The 26,411-nt window shown below is 38.0% G+C and overlaps 3 protein-coding genes across 3 annotated transcripts; all 3 read left to right on the top strand.

The window, feature by feature from the left end:
- The first annotated feature begins 15,210 nt into the window (after positions 1-15,210).
- Positions 15,211-15,618, top strand: LOC143186553 (protein HflK-like). The gene has a single exon (XM_076390238.1). The coding sequence runs from the start codon at positions 15,211-15,213 to the stop codon at positions 15,616-15,618; it is 408 nt and encodes a 135-aa protein (XP_076246353.1).
- Positions 15,615-16,487, top strand: LOC143186554 (protein HflC-like). Its single transcript, XM_076390239.1, has 2 exons — positions 15,615-16,314; positions 16,366-16,487. The coding sequence occupies exons 1-2, from the start codon at positions 15,615-15,617 to the stop codon at positions 16,485-16,487; spliced, it is 822 nt and encodes a 273-aa protein (XP_076246354.1).
- Positions 16,488-16,572: 85 nt separating this feature from the next.
- On the top strand, positions 16,573-17,525 carry LOC143186555 (putative periplasmic serine endoprotease DegP-like). Its single transcript, XM_076390240.1, has 4 exons — positions 16,573-16,660; positions 16,719-16,988; positions 17,033-17,314; positions 17,416-17,525. Exons 1-4 carry the CDS (start codon positions 16,573-16,575, stop codon positions 17,523-17,525), a joined length of 750 nt encoding a protein of 249 aa, XP_076246355.1.
- Positions 17,526-26,411: the final 8,886 nt, after the last annotated feature.

Below are 26,411 nucleotides of genomic sequence, written 5' to 3' on the forward strand. Positions count from 1 at the left end.
TCTCTCTCTCTCTCTCTCTCTCTCTCTCTCTCTCTCTCTCTCTCTCTGATTAGAGATTAGTGATTTTGATTAGAGAGAGCGATGGACTAATTAGTCTCAAGCTAACCATGGAGAGCGAAAACACTGTGGCAAGTCAAAAGGAGATAACGGATACGTTCAAAAAGTGCTTGCATCTGGTGGAGCAAGTCCTTGATCCAAGCACCCTCCCAGCCTCGTCAGAAAATATCAATGTGGTGGAGGAACCATCGTAACGGCTGCCTAACAAGGACTGGAACCTAACACTGGGCAGCCTGCATCTGAGAGTGCCGGAGCACATTCCACGCACCACCAGGCGCTATCGGTGCAATGTCTCTGGGGGACGTTACGTCCTTCGGTGGGACAGAGACTGACGTCGTTGCTCTGGAAACCGGATGTTGCACCATCGCCGCTGGAGGCCCGAGAGGAGCAACGACCACTACCTGCCCCCGCGAGTGAGCCCAGCCGGAGAGGAGGAGGCAGGAAGCCCCCCAACCGGCCCGGACCCAAAGTCCAGCACGACAGGTGTCGCCCCATCCCTGCGACGGCGTCTCCACCTGACGATCCTGCAAGGACTGCGGCCACTTCCGGCCGCTGTCAACGACTATCACGTCCGCGGGTACTTACTCTGGAGCAGCTCACACGGAGGGCGGTTGGCATCGCGGTGGAGGCGTCTGCGCGACTGATGCAGCAGCATAAAGGCGTGTCACCACCAGTAAGAGAGCAAGTTCAATTAAATTTCTATTTGATTGGTTTCACGATAACGCTGTGAGGGAGTTCAGCTCAATTGAACTTCTCTTGCAGCATTCTTCTCTCTCTCATTCGCGCTTTGAAAGCTCTATCCTTCGAGTTTCGCGAGACGAGTTTCCTTCATAATAGATCTACTGATACTCTCTATTGCACGAACCGTGCAATGCGGGCGGAATGTCTAAAAAAGCGTTAGTATAGTGAGAATTTTATCTCGTTCGCGAAAACCGTTGTATGTTGATCTACGTGCCCAATCGAAGGTCGCCTTCGGTTGGAGATTCAGTGTCACTAATAACAAACACGGTGAATTTGAAGAAGGAGTCGTTTTTACACAATTACAGTTGAACTCGAGCAGGTAAACGACCTGTGTCAGCTGTTCGAATTTCAGGCCCGACGTCGAGTGGGAACGTCGAGCCTGGAAGAGAGAGAGAGAGAGAAAGTTGCCGAATATTGGAAAAAGATAAAGATATAAGACATGATAAGCGAGCGCCACGTAGCGGCTAATTAGCGTATTCCGCGCATTCGCGGAGACACGCGCGAGTCTCGCAGTCAGTCTTGGGCCAGTCTTTGATAAGTAACCATTCTATCAGTAGAAGTATAGCCATTTCGAGATTACTTCGAACAGAGCTTCTTGGTTTCTCTAACAAGCTTGGAATCAGTGATTTTCACGATTCTCTGAGTTTGCTTATCGCCGGAAGAGCATCGACCAAACTGCTCGGGAGCATTGGTTGACGGGTAAATCCAGATAGAGTAAACGTAAGTGCTTATTATGTTTGCGTTACTCACGCTTTACTACCCGTTTAGAAGCAACCCCCGTGTGACGAATAGATGCACACGTCGTGGTGAACAGGGAGTGCTAGAGCTTCTGGCCTTTATGAGCCACCAAGCTTAGCCAGTGCTAGTGATAGTGAGTCGAAAGCTCGCGAATCTCGGCTTGCAACCGTGATTCGTACGAGGCAAGCCTTCCTGGAAGGTAGGTTAAACAGAGAAAAGGATGATCCCTCCTCTCTGTTCACTAGCCGACCGACACTTTCTTCAGTGCGAAGAATCGTCGGTAATACAGTCCACTGCACAACCTTAACGTTACGTCAAGGTACTGCTCGCCCCTCCACTTAGGCTGGTTTTCGAAGCCTGGAGTCGGGAGGACTCGGTATAGCGTGAAAGCAATACGTTCGCTTACCTGCGCGATTCCACCGCTATTTTTTGTTTTCCAGACGCTAGCCTCGCTTACCGGCGTCCGCGTGAGGCGAAAGGCTCTTCCCGCCCGGCGGACCAGACGGCCACCAAGGACCAGGAGGCGTCCGCCCTAGAGTTTGGCAATTTAAAAAGAAAGGTCAATAAACGTCGTACCTAAGCCCTTTTAAGGGCCGAATTAAATTTGATTAATTGTACGATTTTCTGTTGAAATCCTCCTCTCAACCACCTAATCCGGACTCTGTTAGATCCCTGAGCTCAGCGATTCTAACAAATGTCAATAATCGTGTTCTAAAAATAGAAAATCTTGCTCTCACATATGATGGTGAAAGAATCATTGACAATGTCAATATGTTCATGGAAAGGGGAGACGTAATTACAATACTTGGTCTAAATGCTGGAGGTGAAACCTCTTTAGTGAAAGTAATTGCTGGCATAAATAAAAGCTGTACCGGTAGTATCGTATATGCTGACAGCATAGAAACTAGCTACATGCCGCAAAATTTTAGTATAAGTAATTTGATGCCAATAACAGCTGAATATTTCCTTATAAATAGCTCCTTGAAAAGACTAGAGAAAAATCAGTCCATTATTACAGAAGCGATAGAGCTGGTTGATATCGGTAACATTTTGAAGAATCAAGTGTTAGAAATTTCTGCAGGGCAAACACAACTACTACTGCTTGCACGTTGTTTAATTGTAGAGCCTGACTTGATTATTCTAGATGAACCAGTCAGAGCAATGAATATTAACGAGCGGGCTAAATTTTATGATATAAATAAAATAGCAAAAAACGATAGGTATCGATCCTTCTGGCGTCTCATGATCTTAACTCTGCTCTACCATCATCAGATTACGTAATTTGTATAAATAATACTATCTATTGCCAAGGCAAGCCTGATGAGGTTATGAAAAACAGAACCCTAAATGAAATATTTAGCAGTTACGCAGCAAAATGATTCAAAATATTTTGCGTCTCCTGCACATAATATTACATATTACCTTATTTACTTCCACCATTAAAGAAATCAATAAATAAAATACAAGGCCATAAACTAAAGTGTGTTCTTGAAAAATTAAGTCCGGTCTTCATTAAGGTTAGGCAGTCTACCTCATCACGTACTGATGTTTTAATCGAGGATGTAACTAATAACTTGGTATTGATATGTGATAGATTGCCATCATTTTCACATAAAATAGCAGTTAAAACTATAGAAACTGAGTTCAGTTGTAAATTGAACGACATTCTTTCAAGCTTTTCTGAAAAGCCAATTACAGCAGCATCTGTTTCTCAGGCGCATAGAGCGGTTACAACTGAGGGTAAGGAAGTTGCTCTGAAGGTTTTAAGGCAAAATATTGAGAAAACATTCTGAAGGTATATAAAAATGCTTTCGTGGCTTGCAGAAATTGCAGAAAATTTAGCGAACGATCAAAAAGGCTGAGGCCAATTGAATTAGCCAAAACTTTTGTCGAAATTTTCCGATTAGAGTTAAATTTACGTTTTGAAGCTGCTCGTTCTTCAGAACTAAAGGAAAACACAAAAAATGACAGAGGTTTTTATGTACCTGAAGTAGATTGGACTAGAACTGCAAAAAAGGTTTTAACATTAGAATGGATAGAAGCAACACCAATATACGAAGTTGAAAAACTGAATAATCGTAAGCAAATAGCTATCAACCTTATAGAATGGTTTTGTAGTTAGGTATACAGGGATTGTTTTTTCATGCCGATATGCATCCTGGAAATCTAATGGTTGATAGTAATAAAAATAGTATTGCTCTGGATTGTGGAATCATGTGTAGAATAGATCGTGAGACATGCTATCACGTTATACAGATACTCGAAGGCTTTTTAAATCGGGATTATGATCACGTTGCAAAAATGCACTTTAAAGCTAGTTACGTTTCATCACAGGATAGAAATTTTGTCACAGCTTGCAGGGCAACAGGTGAACCTATTATTGAGCAGCCTATACAGAAGATTTCATTTGCCAGTTTACGTGCTGAGCTATTAAAAATAACTGGTGATTTTTATATGAAAGTTCAAACACAATATTTATTGCTGCAGAAAACTAATGATTTTACTGGAAGGGACATGTAGAAAGATTTACTCAGAAATCAATATGTGGAAAGTAGTTGAAGCGCGGATAAGTAGTCAACATGAAAGTAAAGCAGGGTATAGAGAAAAAAGTAGAAAATCTTATCCTGTAAAAACAATCCAAGGGATATTCAGACTTATAGAAAAATTAAACCTAATGGTTGATAAAAAATTAGAAATCATACAAGTTAAAAATAAATCAAATGGAAAAGTCTATTTTTTACTGTGGTTTGTAATTTTAATTCTAATTGTTAAATTTTTAATTTCTCAAACTATGGGAAAAAACTGGGTTAAACCCAATTTTTAATTCAACTTAATTTTTAATCTGCAGGAGTCGAGTCGAGAATGACCAATTTTCCACTTTCTTTATAGCATAACGTACTTCAGTCCTGATCCGCCTCTTGCTTCTCTTGAAGCCCAGTAGCTCACCACTTATGTGTAAATTAATCGTTAATGTTGTACACAGTCTTTTCTTTTTCTCCTCTCTCTTGCTCTTCAATACAATATATAGCAAGCGGATTAGCTTTAAGTCTTTCGACTCCTATTTGTTCTCCTGTTTCAGCACAGTAACCATAAGTGGCTAATCTTATTTTTTCTAACGCCTCCTCAATCTTTTCTTTTTTACCTTTTTGGCGCTTGATTAATTCCTCATTTCCACTATCTCCATCAGAACAGTATGTATAAATACTATTATCTTCTAGTTCTTGTTTCTCCAACTCAGCTAGTATTGATTGTAACTTTAAGCTGAAGTATTCCAGTTACTTTAGGCTCATATATTCATCATCGTGACTTTATTCTCGGTAACTTTTCCATAATTGCATTATCAAAAAAATAATAAAACATATATAACTTATGAACAAAAAATTATACTACCCTCAAAGTAAACACTATAATTTATAATAAACATTTAAAAGCCTAGTACGATCGATTTACTAAAAAAAATAGTAATAGATGGCAAGAACCTTATCTATATAGTATGTATTCTCATTATAATGTTAAGTTTATCTCCATTTACACTTGAAAACAACAATAAACAAAAAGCTATGTTAACATTAACATGGTTATGTGCTACATTTGTTTTGCAGGTCTCTACAAATAATTTCTTTACATCTGATTATCATGATGGAATATTAGAGCAAATCTTTGTACAGCTTCTAGGCTTATAGTTGCTTATCATATTTTAGTTCATTGGTTATTATTTGGTCAACCGATTTCAGTGATTTCGTCCATATTGAGCTTTGCAGTTCTAGGCAATAGTATTGAACACTCAATAGCAGTTGGAGTGTTTTTATTATTTAATACGCTGATAATCATTAATATTTCAGCTACTGGAAATGCACCGATGATTGGTCGAAATAACTTAGCATCAGGAGTATCGCAAATTCTTGTTTTGCCAATGATAATGCCAACTGTTGGAATCGCTTAAAATAAGAGATCCAACGGAGGTCCGGATAAGGTGAGATCGAGGGTATACGAAAGAAACGAATACACAAGTTTAATATCTGTCGGCCCTGAAAAGGGCTTTTCAACGACGTTTATTGAACCCTCTGTTTCTGTCTATGGGGGCTGGGTGCTGCTCTGGTCCTCGGCGGTGAATCGGAGGGCCCTTGGTAGGTGGTGGCGACGCCGGTTTGCCTCCTTTAGCGACGTTGACGTCTGAAAAAGAGAAATAGCGGCGGAACCGCGGCGGTAAGCGAGAGTGTAAGTCCAGCTATACCGAAGATTCCCGACTCCAGGCTTCGCTCACGAGCCTATGTGGAGGGGATAGCGATACCTTGCCTGTAACGCGAAGGTAATGCAGTGGACTGTATTATCGACTCATCTTCTGGTGCGAAGAAGAAGTCGATGAGCGAGTGACTTGAGAGGAGGAGGGACATCTTCTCTTCGCCTTGCACCTTTTAGAAAGGTTCGTTTCGTACGAATCCCGATAACTTAGGGATTCGCGAGCGGAGGGACACGCTATAACCAGCGAATTGCTAGTCCTGGAAGCTGAGGACGGCCAGAGGATCCGCGACTCCGTTCACCTCACCGTGTGCTTCTATTCGTCACACGGGGGTTGCTTCTAAACGGGGTGGCAGAGCACGAGTGACGCAGAGGTGATAGGCACGTACGCTATCTCTCTCTGTTGTAACCCGTCTCTCAGGGATCCAACAGGTAGCGGCCTTTGTTGCTCCGAGACGAAGACGAGACTCAGAGAATCAGGGCAGGCCCCGATTCCAAGAGCGCAAATCTCGTTCAATTGTCCCCTAAGATAAACCAGGTGCTCGGTCGTACGTAGTATACGTACGAATCGACTGGAGCAGAATCCTAGTTTGTAGGCGACAGTGTTTCAGCTTTTGAGAGCTAGTGAGATTTCAATTGTCTGACAACCAAACTACTTGAAATCTGAAGACTGGCTAGCTGAGGTACGCTCGACGAACGGTCGCACTGACTGTTGCAAGCTTAGTTGTCGTAAGACGACTGGGGCGAGAGCCGCGCGTGTCTCCGCGAAGCGGAAGACGTTCTAAATTTTACCACTACGCGGCGCTCACTAATTATCTTTTATTTCGTGCTAATGTAGTACGATGTACTCTCTCTCTCCTTCAGGCTCCGATGTCCCCACTCGACATCGAGCCTGGAGTACAAAACCGTTGCTCAACAACGCTTACTTTGTTTGAACTTCAATTTTAACAATAAAAACAAGTCATACGGCAGCTGATCGTGTTTTGCTGCTAGGACAACGGATTGTCCAACCGAAGGTAACCTTCGGTCGGACACGTATACCAACAAATCTCGAATCTCGCGGACGAGCCAAATGCCCGTTATATAACCGCTTTTTAAACATAACCTTTGTCTATTTTAAAATGCTGACTCAATTTGAAAATTTGTCCTTGAATGTTTATACACTACTAATCACCATGTTAATTTTTGTCGTTTTGTTTGTTAACAGCACTATAACTACCCACATAGCGTTAAAGTTTGTTGTGGAGCAGGATTGAAATATCTTACTGTTTTTCAGTAGGTATCCGTTTAGCAGAGTGGCAAAGTAGTTAGAAAAGATAAACAAAAAAATCAAGAAAAGTGATTTTACAACAAATGGTGTCATGCTAGATAGAAACGAAAAAATTTGCTTGAAAACTCCGCCAGCCCCCTCATTATGACAATAAGGGTATTTATGACTCAATACTTGTTTTTAACCTACAGGCTCAGTAACAAAATTCAGTAACAAGCTCAGGGTATTTATTGGCGGATTACATAAAATTATAGCTGCTGCATGTCTTTTTTATTTTTTCTACATTCAGCCAAATCGCGCTTATTTTAAGCATTAGCACATTATTACATCGCCAGTTTAAATTGTTATAGGATCAACCACGGGGCTTCTTTTTCGTTTAGTAAACTTTTTAATGTTTGCAGCGTATGCAATTTAAGAGACCCACAATAGTGCCATTCCAGCGCGTGACGCTGTGTTACGGCGGGCGACGTAACATAATTATTTTATGTGTGAGTTCGTTGACGCGTTAATCCGGAACTGGACCTTTATTGAAATTCTCGCGCTTGTCTTACTGTGTTTTGGAATTCGAGTCTCGTTATAGAGAAATAAAGAAACTTAATTACAAGTGATAGTGAATAAATGTACATGCATTATAAGGAGTTCAAAATCCAATGACACTTTCTTTATACAGTGTGAAGCAACAGAACAGAATCTTCAGTCAGGTATTCCAAAGTTAATAATAACTACTGAAGATTACTGTTGCCATTGATTATTATCGGACAATAAAATAAAACCCATATCGGAAGATGATTGGAAGATGTTAATGATTGAAAGAAATCACCCTGTCTATACAAATTGATCGGTTTTTTGTATAATAGGAATTTCCTCTTTCTTTCTATAACCCTTTCTGCTCCGTCTCTCTTTCTCTCTCTCTCTTTCTCTGGTCGGCTGACTATACTGTTCCAGTGACCGAAGACAGACACACATATGCACACGTTGATAAAAATGAAAATAAAAATACTGACTTGAAATAAATGAAAAATGAATTTTGAAGGAAAAAAAATATATGCATATAATAATGAATGAGTTTGCAGAAACTATAAGCTAGGCTTTACTTGAGCCAAAGTCTTTTGCACTATCCTACAAACTCTAGCTTAACACAACTCACGGACCCATCGACACGCACCTCGCGATTATTCGTCAAAGAGTGTCGCAGCTTCGCGCGTTCGGAAGCGTCCAGAGTCGGACCGCTCCGATTAAGGCATAACCGCATTGTTCTTTCTCATTAGCTAATGAGAGTGAGATTTTCGGCAATCGACGATTCGTGATTGGTCAAGTCAAATCAGATACAAGGGAAAGAAGTGTGCGCTACTATGCGTCCATCTCCCTCCCGGGCTCCCAGACTCCCACACATTGCTCACTCATATGTTCATTACACATACATATACAGTATGTCCCACGAAACCATGGACAGTCGATTATTTGGTAACCTATTAAAGACACAAGAAAAGTTTTTATATGAAATTGAGTAGCAAAAGGGGGCTGATTTATTAGCCGTGACAATTTCCTTTTATCTTTATTGTATACAGAGATATGAAAGTTAAGTTTGGTTTTTTAAATGGGATTATATATTTTTTGTTTCATCAATAGATAGTACGTTTCAAGACGAATTCGGCAAACCTTAATACATACACCTTTTTTCAAATAGTTTTTCAGATATTACACGTAAAGGTTTACTGATTTTCGGTACAAGAAAATCTGCGAGACCAGAAACCACAGTAGGAAGCCTGGACTGTCGACCACACTTAAGATGCTACGGGTTCAATCGTGCCCCTTGAAACTGATACGAAGAGACTGCTGTAGGAACGGCAGCCCTAAATTCTACACAATAGTTTTGTATACACCGCAGTAATACCATTCACATCTGAAAAAGTTTGTCTACCCCTTTTGTACGAATTTATATTCAAATTGTAATATCAAATTCTTGTGGTACATAATATCTTGCCATCATAAGTATTTTCCATTCAAATGTATTGCCAATTTGTTAATTACTTCAAAGTACGAGCAACGGCGATATCTTTCTGCATCCCGTAAAGGTAACGGTTGTGAAAAAAAGTATTGTGTAGAATTTAGGCCTGTCGTTCATACCCCAGTCTCTTTGTATCGGTTTCAAGGGGCACGATTTAACCCGAAGCATTTTAAGTGTGGTCGACAGTCGAGACTTCCTACTGTGCTTTCTGGTCTCGCAGATTTTCTTGTACCGAAAATCAGTAAACTTTTACGTGTAATATCTTAAAAACTATTTGAAAAAAAGTGTATGTATTAATGTTTGCTGAATTTGTCTTGAAACGTACTACCTATTGATCAAACAAAAAATAGATAATCCCATTTAAAAAACCAAACTTAACATTCATATCTCTGTAAACAATAAAGATAAAAAAAAATTGTTACGGCCAATAAATCAGCCCCCTTTTGCCATTCAATTTCCTATAAAAACTTTTTTCGTATCTTTAATAGGTTACCAAACAATCGACTGTCCAGGATTTCGTGGGACATACCGTATGTTCGGTTTTAGCTCAATGCACATATACTACTTCGTTCACTCTCATACACCTGATTATAATTTTATACTTAATTTTTGTTGCAAAAAACCTTGGTGGTTCGCAATTTTACTACGCATACTGAATAATTTACGAAAGGGAGGCACTATCAACTCCATATATTTTCGTTGTATTTATAATAGCATTTTTAACAATTCCGAAGTGTATTGGTTCGATCATGCACACGATAGTACTATAATTTAATAGACTGAACTGGTTGATACATTACAATAATTTAATGACGCAAATTTTCCATTCGCTCAAGAAGGTTCTCCCGGCGGTACGCGCTATCGCGCCACGTAGTCGCCAGAGGAATACGTAAACGATTTTATCGCCTACTATGACGAGAGTTTAGGCTATGGACCACCTCGGCGACCATCATTTCAAAGAAGAAGAGGTTTACAATTTGATATCTACATCCTGTATGTTCGATAAATCCATTGCGCACGTGTTCAATTAGGAAAACTCCACAATGCAATGCATTGTTGTATCACGTCGCTCCATATTTTGATGAAAAATTTGTTAAAATTTGTTCGGAACGTAACAGCTGGTATCTAGTCTTTATTATGCATCCACTTATTTAAAGTTGAGTTTCCTGGATCCAAGTAGTCTGGGCACTGGTATGTGTTAGGGGATGAGATACCGCGGCGGTATGACGGTTCGTGGCGGTATAGTAACTCGTCATTCCGCTACTTGTTAGCAGGATCTGCTGTGGCGACATAAACTCAAATCATTTCAAATTTCAATTCAAAGAAGTATCATTATGTCAAACAATTTCAATTTTAAAGAATTTCTTAACCACTATGAAACAAACAGTACGTCAGATGATATACAAAAGTTTTATTTGCTGTGGAAATCAGTAGTAGCACAGGCAATGATTGATGAGCAAGTCAATGCGAAAAACAGAAAGCTTGGTAGAAAAACGTAAGGCGATTTCTTGGTTGTCAGACTTCAGTCAAGATTTTGTGCACACATGTATATTGGCTGATTGTGATCTGGTATAAGTAAGAAACAAAGTACAGCCAATTTTAAAACACCTTACTAGATAAAGCCTTTTTAATGAGGTTTACTCCTTTTACCGAAAAAGTATCATGCAATCTCCTATCTGAAGTTTCCTCTACATCTTTGATTTATATCTGCTTTATTATGTTTACTTTCTGCTTTGCATCTTGAGCGTGATGCTCACTGTTATTGCTGTAATTATTCTTATCACTATAACTAATGCCACTTGGTTTACTACTTTTACTGAACTCACTACTCTTTTTTCTTCTCGTGCTGAGTATCTGCACTATCTTTTCCTTTAAAAAGGACTTCCAGCCTGTGCTAAGTAACAACTTATAGAGAAAATGCGAAGTAAGGAATGCTACTAACATTCGAATAGAAATTCCGTAACTGAGGTCTTCCACTTGCAATATTGAAATAAATGGCAAAACGCATTTTTGAAAGAACCAAATTCTACAGCATACCAAAAACCATTGCTGAGAAGCATGAGCACAATGCTGGATGAGTAAAGTTACATTGTGAACAGAAACAGTTTTACAGTTATATCTTTTAGACTACCTAATATATAATTCAATAATTTTAATTTATAGAAAAGTGATATCATTTCACACCCACTTCAATATGGCTGGGGTGGAAGGATTCGAACCTTCGCGTGGCGGTATCAAAAACCGCTGCCTTACCACTTAGCTATACCCCAATACTACTTACATCAATAACACTATTAGCCCAAATAGTAAAAGATTTATTTGCTTTTTCCATGGGCATCACATCAATAGTTGGCTGATCATAAGAATGCATTGCTTTGATTTTTTCTACAGTTTTATCAACTTGATTATTTTTGTTTTTCATAATTGCTTAATAGCTTCACAACTATAACTAATTTTACCTTCCCCGAAATGCAGAGAATTCACTTCGGGAAATATGTTTACACATACAATTAATTTCTCGTTTAACAATTCTTCAGAAACAGTTTTAGCCTCCTTCAAACTTGAAAAAGTTGTACAAATCAAAACTAAATTATTCGTTAGAATCTACATAAATACATTGCTATTATACTCTACCGAGATTGACTCATCAAGAGAAAATAGATTAGATCTTTCTGCCATTTCAGCACTCTCTTCTGTCATTCCAGTGCCTCCTTCCCCTGTCATCCCAGTGCCCAGACACTGGGATCTCATTTCTTAATTTCACAATACAAATCATTCCAAATTGCACCTATTTGCAAGTATATAAATATAATAACTTCGTATAAAACTTAGATCCCAGTGTCACGCACTGGGATGATAAGATGGGGTATTGGGATGAAAGAGGATAATGTAAAAGGTCTAATTGTAAATTTAAGTCGACTACAGTCAAAAACAAAAAACTCGATGAGTAACATCCTTGTAAAGAAGGTGAGTGGTTTTGCTTATTCCATTCTCACTTTCACACCTGCAAGATCATGAACGCCATTTTCACCTACTTTCGTAGAAGGCCGCTCCCATAGTGTGTGATTTGTCAAGTTTAAGTCAGCTTGGGTCTTTACTTTGCCATTTTCGTTAGTGAACATTGTATGTGCTGGAGAACAAGTTGGTGAATTGAATCTACTATCAGAACCATTACGATTACTCAAAGAACTCTGTGCAGATTCAACTTTAGCATTCGAACTAAATTCTCCTAAGTTTTTCTCCATTGCTGCTCCAACTTCATCTTTACTGGAAGATTTTTCCAATTTTCCTACTGAGCTTATTGGTGTAGAAGGACCAGATGAACCTTTTACACTATCAAAAGAATTACTGCAAGCTAGAGTTCCTTCATTCGAATTACCAAGGTATTGGTTTACGTTAGGATCATTGAAAACGTTTTTACTGAAAGAACTTTGCCCATTTAAGTCAGGCAATAAGTTTCTTCTAGATGGTACATCTGGACTTCCTACCCCAGTAAGGTCGCTAGTACTATTACGTCGTGCGACTCCTGGTCCTCCTGCTATTGTCGCAGTTTTATCTGTATTTCCAGTTAGAATATTGTCAAAGTAAAAGTGACTACTTCCTACTGTCTTGAAATTATGGGACTCAATAACCTCCTTAATTTTATCCTGATGTATAGAGAAAATTTTATTGATTAGATAACAATCATTAGGTAAACCTTTCCCATTAATAAGATCCTTTAGTTTATGTGAATCCAATCCCTTAACAAATGTTTTCTGTGTTTTCAACTCAGATGCTAATTTATCTGCTTCAGACTGATGTGTACCATTAGAAAGTTCCTCTATTTTAGTATCTATTATTGATTTCATCTGAGATAATATGCTTCCTATAGTTAAGTCAGTATCATTGCGTTTTTTACCAAAAATCGCCTCTAGTTCGCACTTTATTTTACTAGCTTTTACGAGATCTTCCTCAGGAAACTTTGTCATTTTTTCTATAGCAGCACCTTCCTTAGCATAATTGTAAAATACAACTCTATCCCTTGCCTTAAAGCATTTTTTCAGTGAATCTACACCTTCTCTCACCTTATATTTAGCATGCACAGCACCATCTCTAATTTTTCCTGCAGCGTATGTTGACGCGTCCTTAACTTTCCCAGCAGTATATTTCGCCCCATCAACTGTCTCTTCTGCCGACCATTTGAGCCCTTTGAATGTGTATTCAACTAGTTTCTCAGCAAAGAATAGAGTAAGGGCAACTATTGCACCTGATGCAGCAACCGGTAAAGCAACTGCCACAAATGGAAGTAAAGCACCAACCATCACACCTACTGCACCTACTGCAGTCATTTGCTCTTTTGCAGACAAAGTAGAGGAATTTTTTATATCTTTTAGTTTATCCTGCACAGTTTCCATGAAAGGAGAATTTTTTTTAACAGTACTTGAATTTGTTTGTTCACTAGCTAACATTTTAAACCTCACTATTAATTAAATATATTCATATTTTACACCCTCGATTCTTAAGTTAGTGTTAATTTGGCTGCTAGTATTCATTTGTCTTTGAATAATTTTGCTTGACGTGTTGTTTGATAGTGTGGAAAATTAGGTCAAGAAGCCGGAGTATTTATGAGGTGCATAAAAAGGGCACTCATCTTTCGGGCTGTTATAACTTTAATAATAATAGCTTTATTATTTAGGTATAATTCCCTGTTGGAGTTTGCTAGATACGGGACAATGATATGCACTTCTTTTCGTTTTGGTTTCGCCGTTTACTTCACCTTGCTGGCTATTACAAGACTGACTCGCTTACACCGCTCCTTCGCCTACCGAACCGATATTTCGATGTTGCTGACCTAGGCTTGTCGTTTTTATGTGTCTATTGTTTGGCCTTGTAATTGGGTCAACGATCTGGCGGATCGTACCGATCGCCCGTCGCGATCCTCGGAAGAGATCGGTGACGGTCGGCTCGCCTCGCGTGTCGCGGGTGCGTGTGTACCGTATGCGCGTGAATCACGCCGCTAAATCCCACTTTCACGAAGACGTTGTGCACTTAAGGAGTGACAACAAAGAATGCAAAAAAAGCCAGAAACTTCCATAAAGTCGACCATACTATACAGAGAAGAGGAAGTGTACGATCATGTTTTCCATCCTGATGATTAATTTGTAAATAATATAGCAACTTATGCTTGCATTTTTGTATTAAAGAAGTAATATTAGCGTATTATTTATAGAATCAGTCATTATGTTTGATGAGAGTAATCCTTGGAATTTGGGAAAGAAACCGGTAGTGTTAGAAAATTCGAAGTCAACGTATACTCGAATGGGGCATGTGCTTTTCGTCAACGTGCTGTCTCTATCGACGGTCAAGTGGGTACCTCTAGGGTTACCATAAACACCGGAAAGGGCGATACTGATGAAGGCGTCCTCATGGCTAAAAGGACGGTCGAATGACCATTCTTGTACGAACAGTCGTCGTGACTGGTGAAACGCAGGAATAAACCTCACATAGTTTTGCTATTAGCGTAAACGCCTACAAAGTGTCTTTCTTTTGACCGCTCATTACGCCGATCCTGATTTTCCGTCTTACAGTAGGGAAACAAACTCCTAATAATGAAGATATTTTACGTAAAGCTGTATCTGATGAAAGATTCTTTCTTAATGGATTAACCAGAAACAGGGGCAAAGGACCTTCTTTCATCATTTTCATTATTTTACTATTTTATGCTTGCACTGGCTTTTATATTGTCCATCCTAGTGAGGAAGGTACAGAACTTACCTTTGGTAAATATTCTAAAACAGAAACACCTGGTTTGCGTTATCACTTCCCCTACCCTATTGGCAAGGTTTTTTAAGTGAACGTTAAGGAAGTACATCGTGAGGACACTGGGGTAAGTAGTTCTTATGGGCGAGATACAGATCGCGGTGAAGGTGCGATGCTAACAGGAGATGAAAATATAGTCAACGTTAACTTCGAGGTTCAGTGGCACGTTAGAGATGCTATGGACTATTTATTCGGAGTGCGGGATTACAATCCCGGTTTCAGTGTTAAAAATGCTGCTGAAAGTGCCATGAGAGAAATAATAGGTAAAAACATAATCTCTTTTGGACTTGGTCAAGGCAGACCAGAAATTTCTAGAGATACTAGAATTCTATTGTAGCAGATTCTTGATGGACACCAAATGGGCATAGAGACTTTATCTGTTCAACTGAAAAAAATTGATCCACCAGGAAAAGTAATCAGTTCGTTTAGAGATGTACAACGTGCTCGTACAGACAAGGTGCGTACTATAAACGAAGCATATGCTTGTAATAACGATATTATACCTCGAGCAAAGGGTGAAGCCATAAAGATAAAATTAGATGCAGAGGCATATGAGAATGAAGTAATAAATAAAGCAAAAGGTAATGCAAATCGCTTTCTATCTCTTTATGAGGAATATAGACATAATCCTTCTCTCGTTAAAAATCGTATTTATCCTGAAACTATGGAAAATATTTTCAGTAAGGTAGACAAAGTTATTGTAGCTGATGATCTGAAAGATATGTTTTCTTATTTACCTCTTATAAATTTAGGGAAACAACCATGAATAGTAAGATTAAAATTGTTTTTGTTTCTGTATTTGTTGTTTTATTGATTGTTTTATGTTATTCAATATTTGCTGTGCAAGAAACAAACCAGGCGATAGTTATACAACTCGGTAAAGTTTTAAGAGATGTTAGGGAAAGTGGCTTATATTTTAAGTTACCATTCATAAATAGTGTAGAGTCTCTTGATAAAAGAGTTTTAGATTTAAGTCCTGATAAGATTCCACGGGAAGTGATAACAGTAGAACAAAAACGTATTATAGTAGATGCGTATGTAAAATATAAAATAACAAATCCTGTTACTTTTTACCAGGCTGCGAGAAATGAATTAGGGCTGGTCAAAAGATTGTATCCAGTTATAAAAGCACCCATAAGAGAAAATATAGGCAGACTTTCGTTGATTAGTTTGTTGGACGAAAAAAGATCAGGGGTTATGCAATTGATTCAGCGTGGAGTTCATTCCGAAGCTGAAAAATTTGGCATAGAAATAATAGACGTAAGAATTAAGAGAGCAGATTTACCAAAAGAAAATAGTTCTGCTATATTTCGCCGTATGCAAACTGAAAGGGCAAAAAAAGCAAAAGAGATTAGAGTAGAAGGGGAGCAAGTTGGGCAGGAAGTTAGATCAAAAGCTGATAAATTAAAAAGGGAAATTATCTCCACTGCAGTGAAAGAATCATATGAAATAAGGGGCCGTGGTTAAGCTGAAGCAACTAGAATTTATAATGAGGCATTTAATGTTGATGAAGAGTTTTCTAACTTTTATCGCTCTATGAACGCTTACACTAAATCATTTGCCGAATATAATACTAAATTTGTACTTTTACCAAAGAATAACTTTTTAGACATTTTAAATAATGGATGGAAATGATTTATGAAAAGTAAGGCATTTATTTTGTCTATTCTTACATATTTTCTAATTGCGTTTTCTTCATACGCTAATATGTTTGTTTGGAATGCAAAAACAAGGACTTGCCGATTTAGTGGAAAAACTCATTCCTGCGGTTGTAAATATTTCAAGCGAACAAATAATCAAACAAGAAAGTAGCAATAGAACTAAAATCCCTTTTATGCCAAGAAATAATTTCTTTTATGATTTTAGAGAATTTTTTGAGCATTATGGTCAGTTTTTTATGGATAGGGGCGCTAGTGTTAACAGAGAGGTGGTGTTGCTTGGTTCTGTGTTTCATTATAAATAAACCTAGGTTCATTATAGTAACCAGTTATCACGTTATTAAAAACGCGCAAGATATCACAATTACTATGAACGATAATACTTATTTTACAGCAGTAGTTTTAGGCTATGATGCAAGAGCTGATCTTGCTGTGCTTAAGGTTCATTCTAATAAAGATCTTCCTTCTGTTGCATTTGGCAATTCTGATACAGCAAGGGTGGTGATACAGTTATTGCAATAGGTAACCCATTTGGATTGGGTGGTCCTGTAAGTACAAGAATTACATCTGCAAGGTCCAGGGACATTACTATCGGCACCGTGAATGAATTTATTCAAACCGGCGCTGCAATTAATAGAGGCAACTCTGGAGGACCATTATTTGATTTAAATGTAAAAGTTATAGGCATTAATACCGCTATCTATTCCCTGTTACGGGCGGAGTCCGTAACTCCGTTCGTTCGTATCGCTTCTCTTACGAACGGAATTCGTAACTCTGTCTATCACATAAATAATCATCAAACAGGTTAGTCATGGGACGTATTTTTATGGAAAAATATACTTCGATGCGTTCTAACGTCTAGTCCGAGCCACTACACTGTCTGTGAATTAAATGTGCTGAGACAGTGCGAAATGGTAGTGCTGTAGCTCGTGTGAATACACGTGCGCTTAGCAGCAGAAACTGTGGAGTCTCAATACCTCCGCGCCGAGCTAAGCGAATTCACAAGAATCGGTAAAACGTGATGGCTTCGGCCACCCTCGCTTTGCCTCCAAAAAGAACGCGGATCGTGGATACAATCGTGGAACGCGGTGCACTTTGGTATAGCCTGTCCACCGAACCATATGCGACAGTACCAGAGCTAATTAGTGTTTGAATAAGAAGTGGTCAAGTACACGGTGAGTTCCAACTCTTTAACCTGGCCAAGGACCCAATCATCCCATCTCCTTCCTACCTGACGACGATCGGAGGTAGAACACGCTAGTTCTCACCAACGAATGGGAGAGGAGCAACAGTAGTGTGGTCGCGATAACAGAGCGGCTTTGAAAAGGAAGCTCGGCCACGATGCCCGAGTATATCTAAACATCTATTAATGAAATATCCAAGAAGGATAAAGGTAAATAGGTTAGGAAACCATCTAGTCCCATACGGGCCCCGCTATGTGTGAGTGATTTTCCCGAGAGGTGGAGGCTTATGCTAATACTGTATTTGGAAAAGTAAAATAATCAACACAAAGTATATATGAAGACGAAAGGAAAAATAAATAGATTTTAGTCTTTGAGATTTTAACAAGTTGTTGTTCAATGAGCAACAAGGTTAACAACAGATAATCGTATGCATAAACAAAAGAATATTGAAGAGAAAAGAATCGACATGCACTATGGCGAATCAGCACACAACCGTAAATATAATATAATAGGATACTAATCACAATTATATGATGTAAATAAATGCGCGCATCATACAAAAGAAAGAAAAGAGAATATTCACATGCGTAATCGCAAACGAAATATTAAATCGTGCTGTGCACGTGGATTATCCCGCGCCACGGTGACCGACGGGCGATATCGATGTCCTTCAAACCACGCGGCGAAACAAAAGGCGATAACTCATGTGCAACAATGAGAAATTAATATATAATCAATACCAAAAAAGAATATGGAATATACAGGGTGCCCCAAACTAAGTGCGGGAGCCGGAAATCGCAGTTTCCTGGGGTGATTCTAAACAACATTTTCCTTTCCGAAAGTATCCTCCGAAGCTTTGTTAACGAGTTATTAACGAAAAACCCCGACCAATCGGAGAGCGCGAATAGCGAGCGCTCGGCCGACCAGCGACAGGGCATAAGCTACGCGGAGCGTCTGCTCTTCACTGTGCTCGAGGCTTGTACAAGAAACTCAAAATGTATACGTCAATGCTCAATTCCTCCTAAACTATTGGATGAAAAATTATGACAAAAATTAGGACCACATTAACTATTCAGACATATATTATAGAATTTTTTCAAATTTTTAAATTAATTATCCAAGTTGTGAAAAATAAAAAACAGCGAAAAAGAATTTAAAAATACCGATTTAGTAAAGTAATGCCATAGCAAAAAAAATAAAAAGCAACGTAGTTCCTACGGATTGTACGATATTTTACTGTGTATTAAAACATTGAAAACTGTACAAGAATACTTATTTCATAATGAATGAACGAAAATTGGACGAATTAGTTGCTGTAATCGGTAAAAAGTACAGAAACATTGATTTTTATTTTTTTAATTACGACGGACCACAACAAAAAATGTTTAAATGAATTGAGATTAATAATATGACTAAATTAATATGAGTAATTACTATCGGTAAAACTCACCCATTCGGAGACGAATTTACCTGCTGCCTGAACACTTGCTCCATTGGGTCACTGTGCCGATCCCGATCACTGAGGGATGATGCCCAGGTAGCGTATATATATATATATATATATATATATATATATATATATATATATATAGTCGCTCGAACAGCAAACACGCGCTCTCATTGGCCGGTGTTTTTCATTAATAACTCGTTAACGAAGCCTCATCTTACATTTTCGCTAAGGAAAAAGTTGTTTCAAATCACCCCCTGAATCACCCCTTTTAAGGAACTGCGACATTTTTGTTACACCCTGTATATATATATGCGTCTGCAACGAATATGTTTCCAAAAAATGCTGATTTCTTCCTACGTGAATCCTGTTGTCCTGGTGGGGATACCTCACAATGAAATTACGAGACACTACATGGAGGAAGAGGAAACTCCTTCAAAACAATCTTGCTAGTCAGTCGGAAAGCCTCTGTGAAGACATGTTTACTCCTCAAGAGTACTACGGTATGTTCTGGGTGTATGCGGAGAAGAACGGAGACGCTAATGCTTCCGTTGAAGCATATCAACGACCGGGTCCGCATTTACTGAATTAACATCAATCGGCCCCTTTCCGGGCCACCAATTCTTTTTACAACGTAGGAACAACAAGTTCCATTAAAAATAAATTCAGTGATTGTATCGCTTGATCAGTGTTGGTGGTCGTGCAGTGAAGTGAATACATCTTCGATACAGCAATAACTCGGATACACTTGACGTCTCGACCCTTTATTTCGGGTGGTGGCGTATACCAGCCATCAGCTGTGCACAGGGCGCTGAACTACCATACAACCATTTCGTCCGCAGATGTTCCGGCTCGGTACAGTGACCTAGCAGCACAGGTTTCTAAAAAGTAAGGAAAGGAATTACCGAAAGGGTGAGTTTTATTCAATTTGTCGGTAATGAGTATTTTTTAAATTTAACGCAGGCTATGATATCTTGTCGACTATATCTCTCTAACGGAGCGAGATATCGAAAAGTGCTGCTCTTCCTTTTCGTCTCCTTCACCCATAACAAGTAAAAAAGCGAGAGTAACATTTTTCGATATTTCGCACCGTTTTCGAGACAGTCGACTCCGAAGTTCGCGATTTCCCACCACTGGTGCTGACTCGCCTGTTCGCGTACGAGCGCGGCCGCATAGCGCGTAGCCTACTCTACCGCGGGCGCTCCACCGGCATACTCGCGCTTTGATTGGTCAGGGTTTTCTATTAATATCTTGTTAACGCAGCCTCGAAGAACATTTTCGCTAAGGAAAAAGTTGTTACAAATCAACCCCCGAATCACCCCTTTTAAGGAACTCCAACATTTTTGGGATACTCTGTAGATACATTACCATTTTTCTTAAAACCTTGATCTTCTATATCTTCCAGAACACTTTTTCCTCCTGAAAGACAATTTTCTTCTGAACTTGATTTGTCTTTTAATTTGTCAAAGTTTGCTTTGTTTTCCTCATCAATCTCTACTTTTACTTTATTACCACCTTTCTTACTAGGACTTAGATAAATATTAATCTCTCCTACCTCAGTGGTAAGAGACATTTCAATGCTACCTTTTAAGACATCTATGTAATTTCTTTTCCCATCTTTTGTACCTTCAACTGTCGCTACATTTTCCTCAATTTGAAGTATGCTGACTTTTAATCTTAACTCTTTAGCTTTTTCATTGTGTAAGATTTTTACAGGTTCAATAATACTATCTTGTGAATATTTCACATAAAAGTATTGATTATCTGTTTCTGTTTTAAAGTCATACACATGAGTTCGCTTACTTTTGTTTACAATACCTTCACATGCTATACTCTTTAGCTCTTTTTTCCTATCCTCATATTGCTTATTGAGATCATTTAAATAATCAAATTCATAATGTTTATTTGTAAGCTCGGTACCACCGAAGAAAACTTTTTTTCCCATTCCACCTTTTAAAAACAAATTACTGGTGATCCTTTTTATGATGATGCCTGAAGTTTTATATTCGTCAGTTTTATATACCATTTTCATTATCATTACTACAACTTGAATTCAACCTTATTCCTTTCTCCAAATACTCATTTACTATTTTCTCAATACACTCTAGAATACTTTCTTCAGATTCTCGTTTATTTTGTGCAGTTATACCTCTTTATGTCCTCACAAAACTTATCAATTAGCTCCTGTTCATCCGCAGTTAATGGTATTTCTGGCTTCGTTAACAGTGAGTCTTCTAGAAAAAGAGAATCACTTGAACTACAGTATGAATCCTCGTCTTGCCAGTCACAATCACTTGGTTCAGTAGAAATTGTTTTATTATCGTCACCGGAGCTATACCCTGGATCACCACGCAGTGCCTGATCATCATTGTACTTGTTAGGGTAATTTTTAGAATCATTTGTCAAATTCCCTTTATCTTCAGTAGGAACTGTTTTGTTACCAACACCGGAGCCATTCCCTTCATTTTTACGAGAATCATCTGAATAATAGCCCTAATCCTTGTATGGATCCGGATCACTTAATTTAGTACAAGTTATTTTATCCTTAGAACTACAACCTAAATCCTTCGAAGCTTGAAAGCAGTTATGTTCAGTAACATATTTAAATGAAGTCCTTCCACTGTGATCTTGCATATTTGGATCAGCTCCTGCTTTTAAAACAAACTCTATACCGTCATTATCGTTACGTTCAGCAACGTGACGTAACAGAGTTTCTCTATCTTGGTTTTATACATTTGGATTAGCTCCTGTTCCTAGAAGAAACCCTATACATTAAATACCATTGAAATCATCTGATAGATTGCTATTGATTGCTAACTGATCTAAAAGGTCATGTAATTGTTCATTTAATCCCTTGCTTGGTGCTCCACCATTCATATTCTATAACTATTACTGACTAATTCTTTAGTGATTACCGTAATACATAGATAAGTCAATAAAAATATGTACCCTTCCTTCATCAGTTCTAAGAAATTGTCAAAAATCTCAAACAGATGAGCTAAAATAAGAAAGAGAATAGCAGGTTCTCTAATTGCACATGAGTCAACAATAATTTGTGGTGACGCATTCATAGTGTGCGGAAGAGAAACTTTTGGGCGAGTTGGCAACGCCGAGGAACTTGCGGGCCCTCGAGCAGGCCATATCGTGAACACGTATGGCCATCTGTTTTTTCTTCCAACGCCGCGACACACTCCTCGACGGAAAAACCCGAGGTCCCGATTTTTGGGACTGTGAGCGTAACGGGGAGAACGCTACGAAGTGTCCTGGCGTGCAGACATAGACTGTGCTATGTCCTTTCAGTATCGTGCGGAATAAAGTATTTTGTGCACTGAATACGTCGGCCTTATTCTCTCACCAGTTCCCTCAAATTTTTACACAAATCAAAACAGCATATTTCCTCCATAATCTTTAATAATTTTACATAGATTAAAGTAGCAAGGTTCCATGGTTCTCTCCGCGGTTTGATATGGCTAGTCTATATTTAAGCCAAGCCGCACTATACTTGTTAGGCGGAAGTGGACGGCAACATGTTGTTTACGAGGTCCAAGCTTCACTCTGCAATTTTGCTTATTACTTCCATCGACATTACTACTTTGAGTAAAATTATTCCTTCATGCTCCTCCTACATTTTCTAATAACAAAATTCTGTTTTATTGACTAACATTCTATGCATAACTACAGCCAATTTTCTTGCTACTGCTACAATTGCTTTTTTCGTCCCTTTTTTCTAGGCAAGCTTCAATCCCCAGCTTCTCAACTCAAAAGTTTTCCTATTGATTGTAAGTAAGACTTGTGCAGCTTCATATAATATACTTCTACATTCCATGTGACCCATTTTTGATATACTACCATGTCGGTAAGCTTCTCTAGAAGCGTACTGCATTGAGCTCAACCCCATACAAGCTCTAACTGTATAAGATGTTTCAAACCTATATGAATCATTTATTACAGCTTTATATGCCATTGCTACTATAACACCAACTCCTGGTACCGTAGTTAATACTTTACAGTCCTCATTTTTTCTGCCTTGCTCTCAAAGTATTTTGTCAGGTTCTCTTATTGATACTTCTATTGTTTTTAAGCTGTGTAGTAATGCTTCAACTGAATTCCAACTAATATCATCCACTTTATTTATTGTCTTTTGTATTCTTAAAACAAAAGTTTCAAATCTTGATCGTTTACTGAGCTTTATTTCATGTATCTTCAATGACCCTCTTATTCTTCCAACAATTTGCTATTTGCTGCATATTAACTGCCTTCGACTTCCAAGTGCTACTTTAATTTGACAAGATTCATCTGATTTTACTAACACTTCTTTGTACAGCCCAACTCTCATCATTTGAGCTATGCCTTTTGCATCATTTTTATTCATTCTAGTCTATTCTTGCAGACAACGCTGCTGTCATATGCCTTGCATCTAAACAAATTACTGGTAATTCAAAGCTCGTTAATTTTTTGCATATTGATACTGATAGCAGGCCACTTTCTATTCCTATCACTTCGTGCTAAAATAATGGAGTATGTCTCTCCATCATTCAACAGCAGTTACAGTGCGTTGTATCAATTAGATGCATATGAGAAGTTAGTGTTAAGCAAACAAATAAAAGTGAGCAAAAAGGAAGAAAACTCTGAATGCAAGAAAGTAGATTTGAGGAGGGTTAAATGGTAATAGTTAGTTTATATGCAAGAGTTTTTTTCGGGAGGCAAGCACAAGAAGGTACAATAGCAAGTCAAATTGCTGCTGTAGGGAATCAAATTAGTATAGACCAAATTAGTATTAAATGAATATAAATTTATTGTTATTATGCGTAACATATATAAATATTTACATTATTATGCGTAAAGTGATTTTTTTTTGGTAGGAAGAAAAAGAGCAAGTATAGGAGAAGTATCTCGTGGGCTATGTGCTATGTCCGTTATGACGCGAACAGGAGAGGAATATTGGGATAGGGCTGTAGTTTTGAGTATATAAAAAAACTCTGCTTATAGAGGACAAGTAGCTTTTGGTAAAAGAAAGTTAGGCGTAAAATTAAAACATATAAGACCAAAAAAAGCTCCTGCGAGCAACCAAAAGATGATTATTCTACTCATCCTGTTCTAAAAGAGGATTGGATTTATATTAAAGTACCTAGTATAGTAAACGAAGATTTATTTGATATAGTTTAAGAGCAATTAGCAGAGAATAAAAAAATAGCAGCAACAAGACAGAGGAGCAAGATATTTATTGCAAGGTTTAGTAGTATGTAAGCTTTGTAATTATGCATATTACAGTACTAGCACTGCAAGGAATAAGGAGGGAAAAAACTAATCATCAGGTGTGTTATCGTTGTATTGGCACGGATTCATACCGTTTTGGTGGTAATAAAATGTGTAACAACTAATTAATTCGTACAGACACATTAGACATAGCTATGTGGGAAAAAGTAAAGCATCTATTTAAAAATCCAAATAGAATATTGGAGGAGTATAAATGAAGACTTTCAGAACTTAAAGAATCGCCACTAGATCAAAAAAGTTCTTTGCTTGAAGCACAAGAAAATAAATTAAAACGTGGTATTGCAAGGTTAATTGATAGTTACGCCCTAGAGTATATGGATCAAGAATAATTACAGCCAAAAATTAAAGCAATGAAACAAAACTTAAAAATGGTTGAAAAATAAAAGAAAAAAACATTTGATCAGAAATAACTCACACAAGAGTTCACTCTAGTAGTAACAAATTTAGAGGGATTTTCCTCTAGTATTAACTCAAGTCTCGATAATGCAGACTGGCTAACTAAACGTGATATTATTAGAACGTTAGTTAAATGAATTGAGATTAATTTTGAGGATGTGAACATCGTGTTTAGAGTGAAAGAGTTTCTGGATTCTTCTCATGGGGAGAAAAATCATTACTTGCAATGTTGTTGTAGGGGTAGTCATCCCGCTGCTTGTTAGCGGGATCTATGCTAAGAGATACCGCGGCGGTATGGCGTGTTGCTTGGGTCAGTTATACCTTTTTTCTGCTTAGTTTGGGTCATGCAAGAAGACTATCATAAACAGGCTTTAAGTGTGCGGAAGTAATTATCTGTATTAGAGTAAACAATTTTTTCTGTAGCTAATCAAAGTGGGATCAAGAGGAACTTACCACTTTCTTTACAAAGGGTTTGATGTTACGATTTGATGAACTATTCTGAATTTATTGAATGAACATTAACATAAAGAATCTTGTTCATGCTTTTTCTAAATTGCCAAGTTTAGGACCATTACCATCACGCAGGTTGGTTATACATTTACTCCAAAACAAAGAGAAAGTTATGCTACCAGTTGTAACTTTGATTAAAGAGCTAACCGATCTTATACTAGAATGTGAGGTTTGGGGAAATCTAGATACTAAATCATCTTGTTCTATTTGTACTAACCCAATACGTGACACTAAGTTACTGTGTGTAGTAGTAGAATTGGGTGATCTATGGGCGTTTGAAAAAGGAAATATATATTCAGGTTTACACCATGTTTTGGGGCCAGATTGTTTGCAATAAACAGCATAGGTCCAAAGGAACTTGACCATAATACTATTTTGGGAAGAGCGACAAAATCTAAAGTTGAAGAGATAATTATTGCAATTAGTCCGACATTAGAGGGTCAAGTTACTGCACAATATATAATTGAATCGCTAAAAAATTTGGATGTGAAAATATCGCGCCTTGCTTGTGGCATACCAGTGGGTGGAGAAATTGATTACCTAGATAAAGGAACGCTGAGGATAGGACTACTTCAAAACAGGATATTAAAAAATTATCAGAATCATTCCATTTCTCTTTAGCAAGCTATAAGTTTCTTACCATACTACCACTACTTATAAAACACTAAATTTTAGTGACATACTTCAGCCTAAAAACTTGCTTTACTAATTCAAAACATTGTACACTTAAAACACAGTGCTTTAAAATGATGAGTTATGTCAATGTTTGTATTATATGAAGTACGTAATACGTATAATTGGTTAATCAAAATATTAAGATCAACCGCTCTTGATTTCGTTGCATTATTTAACAAAGAATGCACAGATAGTAAACGAATTGGATACATATTAAAGGATATAAAGATTGACTTAGGACTACAAGTGCCTAATTTAGAAGTGAAGAAATTAAAAGTGTTTGATTTTAAATCAAATGATTTACTTTTAACAGAAAGCGATATTAATTTTCACAATATAGAGCTACCACAACGGAGAGATCTTCCTATATTATTAGATAATACACCTAATGTCAGCGAAACAATAAGAAAAT

The sequence above is a fragment of the Calliopsis andreniformis genome, unplaced genomic scaffold, assembly GCF_051401765.1.
Source record: "Calliopsis andreniformis isolate RMS-2024a unplaced genomic scaffold, iyCalAndr_principal scaffold0001, whole genome shotgun sequence".
Lineage (NCBI taxonomy): Eukaryota > Metazoa > Arthropoda > Insecta > Hymenoptera > Andrenidae > Calliopsis > Calliopsis andreniformis.